Consider the following 10,653-nt stretch of genomic DNA (forward strand, 5'->3'; position numbering starts at 1 on the left):
TGTTCTTAATTTCAATGTCCCTGGTTATATTTTGCTTGTTTTTTTTTTCTTTTGATGATTAGGTGCCAGCTAAAAGTGAGATCATATGGTATTTGTTCCTCACTACCTGGCTTACTTCACTTAGCATAATGCTCTCCAGTTCCATCCATGCTGTTGCAAAGGGTAGGAGGTCCTTCCTTCTCTCTGCTGCGTAGTATTCCATTGTGTAAATGTACCATAGTTTTTTGATCCATTCATTTACTGATGGGCACTTAGGTGGCTTCCATCACTTGGATATTGTAAATTGTGCTGCTATGAACATTGGGGTGCATAGGTTCTTTTGGATTGGTGTTTCAGGGTTCTTAGGATATAATCCCAGCAGTGGAATTGTCAGGTCAAAAGGCAGTTTCATTTTTAGTTTTCTGGGGAAATTCCATACTGTTTTCCACAGTGGCTGTACCAGTCTGCAATCCCACCAACAGTGCACTAGGGTTCCCTTTTCTCCACATCCTCTCCAACACTTGTTGATTTGTTTATGATGGCCATTCTCACTGATGTAAAGTGGTATCTAATTGTGGTTTTAATTTGTATCTCTCTGATGGCCAGTGATGCTGAGCATCTTTTCATATGTCACTGGGCCCTCTGTATATCCTCCTTGGAGAAGTGTCTGTTCAAGTCTTTTGCCCACTTTTTAATTGGGTTGTTTGTCTTCCTAGAGTTCTTTATATATTTTGGAGATCAAACCCTTGTCCAAGGTATCATTGGCAAATACGTTTTCCCATATAGTTGGTTCTCTTTTCATTTTAATGCTGTTTTCTTTAGCCATGTAGAATGAAAACTAAAGTTCTTTTTTAAAAAAAATATTTTATTTATTTTTAGAGAAAGGGTGGGAGAGGAACATTAATGTGTGGTTGCCTCTGACACATCTCCCACTTGGGACCTGGCCTGCAACCAAGGCATGTCCCCTAGACTGGGAATTGAACTGACAACACTTTGGTTTGCAGGCTGGCACTCAATCCACTGAGCCACACCAGCCAGGGCCAAAAGCTAAAGTTCTTAATTCCCAGGAGCATTCGTGCTGCTGCAACACTTTTTAAAAAAAATTATTTTAGAGAGAGAAAGAGAATCATCAACTTTTTATTTCACTTATTTATTCATTCATTGGTTGACTCTATGTCCCCCTACCGGGGGGATGGTGGCTTATGGAAGAAGATGCCTTAACCAAGGACAAGACAGGGCCAGGGCTGCTGCCTCAACTCATTTAATCCCCAAAGTGCGCGAATGGGACCCTAACACCCTGAACAGCGGAAGAAACTACATTACCCAGAGCCCAACGGGCCCAATGTGGGAGGGTTGGTCAGTGAAAGCCCCAAGCCCGCATTGCCACGCTGAGCCTGAGGTTGCTGCGTGACACACGCCACACGCGTCCACCTCTTGGCGGTCATTTTGGCTTCTCTGCTGGGCTCACGGAGTGAGAGCCTTCAAAGTCCAGGTCGCCACTGAGGAAGCGCCAGAGGTGTGGTCCCCGCTGTGCAGGGGTGCGTCCGAAGCTTGGCCACTGGCAGCGGGCTGAATTGGGGCCTCAGAGCCTCGCAGCCTCCACTCAGCCCACAGAGTCCGCTGGCCTCGGCCGCCCTGAGGCTCCCAGCTGAGGTGAGTGCACGACCCCCGGGCCCTCCCCCCTCAGCCCACCGAGCCCTGCAGCCCAGGGGGCAGGGTTTCAGTCACGTCCTGCAGCCCAGGCCCCGGTGTCCAGGACAGTGAAGCGCTCGCGGGGGGCACACAGGGTGTGACGGGGTGGAGAGGGTGACAGACTGAGGGGTTACCATGTGCCTGTGACGGGCAGGGTCCCGTCTGATAATCCGTGCTCTGTTTTGTGTCTAAAGGTGACAGAGAAGCTGAGGCGAAGTACTGCGTGAGGAGTTTTACTTTCATTCTCCAGAAGCAGAGGCTGTGGAGAGTTGTGAACAAAAGAGGGACCTTGGCCCAGATAGGGTTGTAACAATTTCCAAACACTGCTGAGAGTAAGGAGAGACCATAAGAGGTGATAGCTGTTGGGGGCAGGAAGATGAATCCTGTAAAAGGTGGTATTACTGGCAGTGTCTGCACTCAGGATGGAAGCCCTGAGGTAGCACAGTTACCTCCAGGGCACCTGGCCCCAGGCCGAGTGAGAGAGCACTTAGAGACCTGAGCCCCTGGGTCCTGGCAGTGGTGGCCAGCCTTTCAGCAGACCTTTCTCTTTCCACAGACTCCTGACACTGCAGAATCGCTTAGGGCCCTGGTTTGTGAAGCTTATGTCATGGCCTCCTACTCTTATAGAGGTGGTCTGGGACTGTGGTGCCACTTTTCCAGCTGTTGGGCCTGGGGACCTTGAACTGACACCAGGCCCAGGGTCCTTAGTTTAGGTTTAGATTTATATGAAGTGGTTCCTTTGTTTGGCAACCAGTGGAATGAGATGTGGGCAGTCCTCCCAGGGATAGATACCAGCTTGTGCAAAGGCTTGGAGGGAGGATTAGCTGGTACAGAACCTGCAGGTATCCTTTCTTTCATATAGATACTGGAAGCAATGGGACAGCATTTGGGTCTAAAGGCACTTTGTGACAAGTTGGCTGTCTATTTGGCAGGTGATGGGAGCAATGGGAGATATGAAGCAGTGGAGGCAGGTGATCCGGCCCAGGTCTCAATAGGCTCACTGGTTGTAGCACAGAGAAGAGTGTGAGTGTGAGGGACTTGGTAGGACCAGGCAAGAGGCTGCTTATATAATCTGGGTGAGTGTGAAGGACCAAGAAGGGAGCCGTGGAGGTAGGAGAAGCAGTTGGATTCTGGATGGGTGTTTTAGGTGTGGCTGTGTGGATTTTCTTAAAATTAAAAAAAATTATCTGTTCATTTTAGAGATAAAGAGTAACAGTGGACACAGACAACATAGAGGGAGACAAACATTGATTTGTAATTCACCTTATTAATGTATTCAGTGTTTGATTATTTTTATTTCTTAAAGACTTTATTTCTTTAGCTTTAGAGAGAGGGTAAAGGAGGGAGAAAGACAAGGAGAGAAACATCAATATGTGGTTGCCACTTGTGTGCCCTCTACTGGGGACCTGGCTTGCAACCCAGGCACATGCCCTGACTGTGAATTGAACTGGTCCACAGCCAGCACTCAATCCACTGAGCAACACCAGCCAGGGCCATTCGATTCTTATATGTGCCCTGACAAGGGATTGAACCCACAACCTTGGAATAATGGGAGGACAATCCAACCTACTGAGCAACCAGGGCAGGTTGCCACATGGATTTTCACATTGGGAGGGAGGGAGGGAGAGAGAGAGGTAGGTAAGTGTCAGGGATGATAACAAGTTGAGAAGTTTTGGTCCCACCATCAACTGAGGGGAAATCCACAGTAGTATGAGTAATTTTCACTAGGGACATCAGTTTTAAATTTGGCCTGTTAATGGTATGAGTTGTTTCAGAGAGCAGTTCATGGGCATGTGGAACTCCAAGGAAGAGTTCAAGATGGAGACTTCTCCAAAAGGTAATAGAGAGTGTATGGACCAGGGAGGAGCTTTAGGTCAGTGTGAAATATGAAATCATGGTCAGGATAATACTGGTAGTAATAGTCCAGTAAGAAGAGGGTGGGAGTGAGGACTGGGTTTCCTGTTGGGAACCCTGGTTGTGCAAAGTGGGTGTCACAACACAGCTTATGGATAGCAGTTGTCAAGTAGGACATCAGGGAGAGAGTATGCTGTGTCATATGGTCAAGGACTTTAAGGGATGCATGGATGTGAGATGGATTGAAGGCCTAAGAGTAATTCACACAAGAGGAGACTGGAGCTGGTGCATATTCATGGCTCTAAAGACTCACCAGAAGTTTGTTGTGAGCCTTGGTGAGACCTGGGGTGTCCTAGTCAGGCTGGCGAGTTAGTGGAGGGGCATAAGTGATCATCTGTGAGACTCACTGGGCATAGGGTGGAGGGCCACTGGGGCTGGGCCTTCACTGAGTGGGAGGTGGACAGGGAAAGGCTAGACTGGTGGACAGACATCAGGAGCAGCACCAGTGGGGGAGGACTGTGCATATCTGAGGTCTGATGTGGTTCTCAGTGTGTGAGGTTGAAGCAAGGAACAGTCAGGGAGGGAGGCCTTCACAGCAGGACTCCAGGCAGCCCCTGTCAGTGGGGCCCACCAGAGTCTGGGTAGTACCTGATCCTGTTTGAATTTACCATGTATTCTCTGGACCACATATGCTGACTACTGAGTAGAGAGGTCAAGGTGGTGACTGTGGTACAGGGCAGGAGGAGGCTGGGGCTGTGGTGGTACAGGTGTGAGAGAGAGGTGTGGTAGGAAGGTTAAGGTACACTTGGAGGGGGAGTGTGAATTTATGGCCCCAGGTCCCTGGCTTTGATCTAAGAGTGAGTTAAGGGTCAGTCCGTGTCAGGCAGTGTCTGGAAGAAACAGTGTGGGGAACATCAAGAGAATTGCCTGAAAAGAGAGGTTGTAATTCTACATGGCAGGTCCAGAGATGAGAATCCATTTGTCTGCCTACCTGTTTATTTTTGTTGAGGGCTGATTCAATGACCAATAGGATTTAGATAAAACAGGGGAAGTCAGTGCCACCCAGGATTAAAAACCTCCACTGCCCTGGGGAAGGGAGAGGGGTAAGCAGGTAATAGATTATAGGGATGGTGAAATTAAAATCCTAGGAAAGAAGCTGATCAGAGAACAGTCTCTGTCATGGTAGGACTGTGGTACATTTCAAGTTGCCCCTCTGAGAAGGTAGCTGTGTGAAAGAGAGGTGATAAAAAAAATTATGTGCAGAGAGTAGGGTAAACTGAAGGCCTCAGGCCCCTATGATGGGGCTCATAGGTTGAATGGGATGCCATGTTTTTCATGTCTTGTAGGGACAATCTGGGAGACCACAGTGGTATATTGTCAAATCATTCACACCATCTCTGGCTGACTTCTCTTCCTAACCTATGATTGTGACACCCACCGTACTGACAAGAGGCTGCGTGGCCTACCTTCCAGGCTCAGAGCTCAGGCATTGCTATCTGCCCAGCTGCCTGCTGTTGTGGGAACTCATAGTATCAATGGGTATATAAGGAGAGAGTGACACTGATGGCACCAGGGCCCGCTATCTGCTCTGATGTGGGAATGTGAGTGAGCAGATAAATGTGGAGGGTGGGGGGTAGGACAAACTTAGAATCCTAGGAGAGAAGCTGGTCATGGAATGAACTGTCCCCATTCTGACAGGATATGAACTTTGTGGACGTGGCCATTGCCTTCTCCCAGGAGGAGTGGGGACTCCTTGATGAGGCTCAGAGACTTCTGCACTGCGACGTGATGCTGGAAATCTTTGCCCTTGTAGCATCCGTGGGTAAGAACTTCACATTTCTCCTCATGTCCTGAGGTGATGTTCTGCCTTCCCTATTTTCTCCAGAGGTAGAAAATGTCTTTCTCACAGCCAGACCATGGGTTCTGCTAATTTACACCTCTCTGTTGTCATCTGTGCTGTTGCTGCCAGTGCTGAGCTGTGTGGAGTGTCCTGAGTCATGAACTCTCTGAGCAGTTCTAATGTGTGTTGCATCAAAAAGTACAGGGAAGTGTCTGTGAGTCAGGAGTCTTGCTAACAGCTTAATGGATCCCACCTTGCTTGCCTTGTCCCTGGCAGGGTAAATATGTCCAGATCCATGATCTCCAGTTCTGTCCCCCTTTTGTAGCTAACAGTTCATTGTGACTGCCCATGCCAAGTCATGGGCATTACTTACATGAGCCATGGGCTCTTGTAAGATCCTTCTTAAGTCAGTCTTTCTAACGTTGTCTTCACTGAGTAGTATTGTATGCTGAGTTTCTTTGGGTTCATGCTGGCTGGTCACCACTGTTGTCTTTCATTAAAACTTGAATTGTTCACATTCTGAGTACATTAGAGGGTAAAGGGAGAACCCTGGTTTTTTGACAGAGTGGACATGGAAAAATGGTCTCCATGGAAACTAACAGGAGGCTTGGCCCTAGCTGGTGTCAGCTATGGAGAGGGCATGAGATAAAAGCTGTGTTCAAGCCCTGGCTGATGTAGCTCAGTGGATTGAGTGCGGGCTGTGAACCAGAGTGTCGCAGGTTTGATTCCCAGTCAAGGTACATGCCTGGGTTGCAGGCCATGACCCCCAGCAACCGCACATTGATGTTTCTCTCTCTCTCTTTCTCCCTCTCTTCCCTCTCTAAAAATAAATAAATAAAATCTTTTAAAAAAAAGCTGTGTTCAGATCATACTAGAAACCTGTCTTGTGTCCATTAGTGTTTTGTGCTAATGCCACTGGCCACACCTTATTTTTTTTTTCTTTCTCATCCATGACACTCTACTGACTTGTCATTTCATCTGTGACATCCTAGCTCCTGGCTGTCTTCATGTCTGTGGCCTCAATGCATCACCTGTTTCTCTGCACAGCTCCCTCTACAGTATTCTCCAGGATTGACCTGTGCATGCATTATGAAGTGTGCATACATCCTTATGTAGTCCTCAGACACCAGCCTCACATTCATTTAATTTTCCTGGGGAACAAACATAACCCAACCTCCTGAACAGCTTTCCCATGTCACCAGCAGACAAGCCCTGCTAAATGCTGTTAGCAGAAGATTAGTTGGAGATCCTGCTTCTTTTCCATGTAGTGCTTGCCATCTTTGTACCTTTTTCTGGTGAGGTCTCCCCTGTTTTGTTATCTTCGAGGTTCAGTACTGCACAGCAGCACCTTATTCAACCTGCCTCCAGGTCCCTTTCTTTCAGACAATCCTGTGGAACCAGTGTATTATGTCTGACATCTTTGTAATTGGACTTTTCCTCTCCTACCAATATTGACATCCATTTCCTCAGCATTTCTCTGCTTTCAGGTTGTTGGCATAAAAAGGAAAATGAGGAGGCCTCTTCTGAGCAGAGGGTGTCTGTAGAAGGAGAGTCACAGGTCGGGGCTTCTAAGACAGCTCCAGCAACCCCGAAGACCCATCTCTGTGAGCAGTGTGTCTCAGCCTTGAAAACTGTTTTGCACCTGACTGAGTTCCAAGCAGCATACCTTGAGCAGAAAGCATTCTTCAGTGACATGTGTGTGAGAGGCTTCTGTATCAGTGCAAACCATCACCAGCAACAGAGGCCTGCCAGAGGAGAGAAGCTCTGGAAAGGTGGCATGGACAGGGCCTGGTTTGTGACCAGGTGCAGGTGCCATGTATCAGAGACACCTCTCACCAGTAGGGTGGTTGGGAAGGACTTCCTAGCCATTTCAGGCCTTCTCCAGCACCAGGCTACTCCTAATAGTGAGGAACCTCACAATGGTGGGGAAGCCTTTCTCAGTGGAAAAAGTCATCACCAGTGGAGTGAATGTGAAAAAGCTGCCAGCCACAACCACAAACTTGTTCAACATGAGGATGTCTGCTCTGGAGAATGGCTTTATGAGAGTAGCAACTGTGGGAAAGCCTGCAGAAAGCTCTTTGACCTTATTCAGTGTGGGAGAGCTCACCCGGTAGAAAAACCGTATGAGTGCAGTATTTGTGGAAAATGCTTTAACCGAAAATTTTTCCTCATTCGACATCAGAGTGTTCATACGGGAGAAAAGCCATATGAGTGTAAAGATTGTGGGAAGTCCTTCAGCCAAAGCTCTAATCTCATTCAACACCAGCGAGGTCACACTGGAGAAAAGCCAAATGAGTGCAGTGTTTGTGGGAAATGCTTTAGGTATAAATATATACTCATTAATCACCAGAGAATTCATACTGGAGAAAAGCCATATGAATGTAGTGATTGTGGGAAGTCCTTCAGGCAAAGCTCTGCCCTCATTGAACACCAGAGAATACACACTGGAGAAAAGCGATATGAGTGCAGTGTTTGTGCAAAATGGTTTTGCCGCAAATTTAACCTCATTCAACATCAGAGAATTCACACTGGAGAAAAGCCATATGAGTGTAGAGATTGTGGGAAATCCTTCAGACAGAACTCTAAGCTCATTGAACACCAAAGAGTCCACACTGGAGAAAAGCCTTATGAGTGCAGTGTTTGTGGGAAATGTTTTAGCCGCAAATTTAACCTCATTAAACACCAGAGACTTCACAATGTACAAAAACCCATATGACTGTAGCGATTATGGTAAATACTTGAGCTAAAAATTAATCCTCATTCAACACCAGAGAATTCACACTGGAGAAAAGCCTTGAGTGCAGTGATTGTGGAAAATGCTTTAACTACAAATCTAACCTCATTAATTACCAGAGAATTCATACTGGAGAAAAGCCATATGCGTATTGTCAATGTAGGAAATCTTTTAGACAATGCTCCCATGTTACTCATCACCATCAAGGTCATTCTGGGAAAAAGCTTTATGAGTGTAGCAAATGTGGGAAATCATTTAGCCATTAATCTCCTTAAATACTAGAGAGTTCATACTGGAAGAAATTATTAAATATGCTGTGAATGTTTTATTTCCTCACTCCATGTATCAACCCAGGAAGAGGTATCTTCCTCTGAAATCCTTTTACCTGAATTTGAAGCCCTTTTGACAGAACATACACTGTGCTAGGTTCCTCATAAGTTTCAGGTACAAGTACGGCTTTAAGAAGCTGCATTCCACTTTCTAACCTGCCCAAGGGTATTACCTGGTTGATGTCAGTTTTTGTGGTTGAAGCCATTTCACTACTACCACCTGTCCCATCTGCCCAGTGTGCATTAGTCACAAACATAGTGTGCTCAGGGAAGCTGACCTCTATTGTCTCTTTTTCTTGAAAATTTATCAATTTTCTGAACTCTTGGCTTCAGGAATGAAGTATATTCCTTTTTCTTTGATTGGGGAATGAACCTGACTCTGTTTTGTCTCAGAAAACCCATCCTCAGCTAAGAAGCACTATCTGTTTCACCACACTGTTGTTATCATATTATTCTGTGATAAATTTTTACAGATTCTCTTTCATCTACCTAGAAACTGCTTTCTGTACACTGCTCTGGTGTTTGATCTTATTCCAGTGGTCTCTTTGCTATTGTACCTTTAATTTTGGTGTATCTATTTAGTGTGTGAGATGATTTGAAAGTAGAATTGTGATCTGTCAATACAGAGATGAACAGATTTTGTGGGGAATGCAAACTTTTTATGCTTCAGAAGGGGCAGAATGATGGATGGAAGAAAAGTGCTCTTTGTCTAACATTGATTTATTTTGTATCAGTGCCCAAGGCCTTGAAAGAAATACTGCATGGCTTTTGGTCTGTATTTGCAGCCTCATTCTCTGATTATTGGGGAGGTTAAAGGTCACCCTGAAGAAGAGGCTTTTACTGTGCTTCTGTGAGCAACATGAATTTTATTCCCTTTTTCACTTTTATATTATGTAATTCCCAGCTATGTTGAGGGGATATCCTCCACAGGTTGTGCAAAGGACCCACATGCCATAATGTACAAAATTTTGTAGGCTGGTGTCATTTATTGTAAGCCTCTGAGGATTATGTGGAGCCACAATTGGGACAGAAACACTGTATTAATAGTGAATGGAAGAGACTGCAGTAAATTAGATGAAAGGTGCCTCTTCCAAACATTCATCCATGAATGTTTCAGGAACTCTGGCTTGTGTGATCTGTGTGTACAGACATTCTCAGGTCCCCATAACTGTTTCCTGTAGCTGAAGTCACTGGCAGAGAAAATAATCTGATGACACTGTGGATTCTTCTGGCCTCTCTGCCATGTACACCTCAAGGCTGTTGCTCTACAGAAAAGAAAACAAAGATAGAGAGAAGGATGATCTTGTAGGCAGTCCCAGGATGTGTCTATTAATAGTGACCCAGTCAGCATTGGTATTGATTAAATGCCAACAAATCTTCACTGTTTGCTCATATTTGCTGCTGCTAAGGCAGGGCTGCCTCTCTTAGGACATGAGGAGAGAGATGGTAAAACCCATATAGTGTTGCCAATCTAATTTTCTGCAAAACATATGTCTAGGTCTTTATTAGGGACCACTTTTTAAAGCTTTATTCAGGTTTATTTATAATTGACATACAACAAAATGAACTTATCTGATGTGGACTCTTTGGTGAGCTCTGACGTACACATAAAGCTATGACACTGTCACACTGAAATGAAACTTATCTGTCACCCATATAAGGGTGGAGAAAATTTAGGTTTACAGTTGTTAGTTTGCAAAACACAAATTTTAGTCTTGTATTATCATTTATTAATTGTTGTAGTATTTTCCATAAAAACAACAGTGAACTTTCATTTGCCCCACCATCTATTTACCTCCTGCTTTTTTTTCTTAAGATTTTATTTATTTACTTTTAGAGAGAAGGGATGGGAGGGAAAAAGAGAGGGAGAGAAACATCAATATGTGAGATCACATCTCAACTGGGGACCTGGCCTACAACCCAAGCATGTGCCCTGACCTGGAATCAAACCAATTACCTTTAGGTTTACAGGCCAGCACTTAGTCCACTGAACCACAAAGCCAGGGCTACCTCCTCATTTTTTATAATCTTTTTTCTGCCTACCCCGACCCTCTAGGCAATCCTTGATTTATCTTTCTTTATCATAGATTAATTCACATTTTCTATAATTTAATAGGCATTATAAAGTGTATACATGTTAAAAAATACTGGTTTCTTTCATGCTGGACAGTTATTTGGAGATTCAACAATAATGCTTATGTGAACAGTTTATTCTTTTTACTTCT

At 45.2% G+C, this 10,653-nt stretch overlaps 1 protein-coding gene across 1 annotated transcript in view; it reads left to right on the plus strand.

The window, feature by feature from the left end:
• LOC123825994 (zinc finger protein 717-like) overlaps nucleotides 1-10,335 on the plus strand; it is a 58,654-nt gene extending 48,319 nt beyond the window's left edge. The window contains exons 8-10 of the mRNA XM_045849657.1: nucleotides 1,488-1,632; nucleotides 5,224-5,347; nucleotides 6,853-10,335. Of these exons, the coding sequence (XP_045705613.1) occupies nucleotides 1,488-1,632; nucleotides 5,224-5,347; nucleotides 6,853-8,081 (1,498 nt within the window). The 3' untranslated portion in view covers nucleotides 8,082-10,335. The remainder of the gene's footprint in view (nucleotides 1-1,487; nucleotides 1,633-5,223; nucleotides 5,348-6,852) is intronic.
• Nucleotides 10,336-10,653: the final 318 nt, after the last annotated feature.

Source organism: Phyllostomus hastatus, unplaced genomic scaffold (genome assembly GCF_019186645.2).
Source record: "Phyllostomus hastatus isolate PE091 unplaced genomic scaffold, TTU_PhHast_1.1 phas_contig_133, whole genome shotgun sequence".
In the NCBI taxonomy this organism is placed as follows: domain Eukaryota; kingdom Metazoa; phylum Chordata; class Mammalia; order Chiroptera; family Phyllostomidae; genus Phyllostomus; species Phyllostomus hastatus.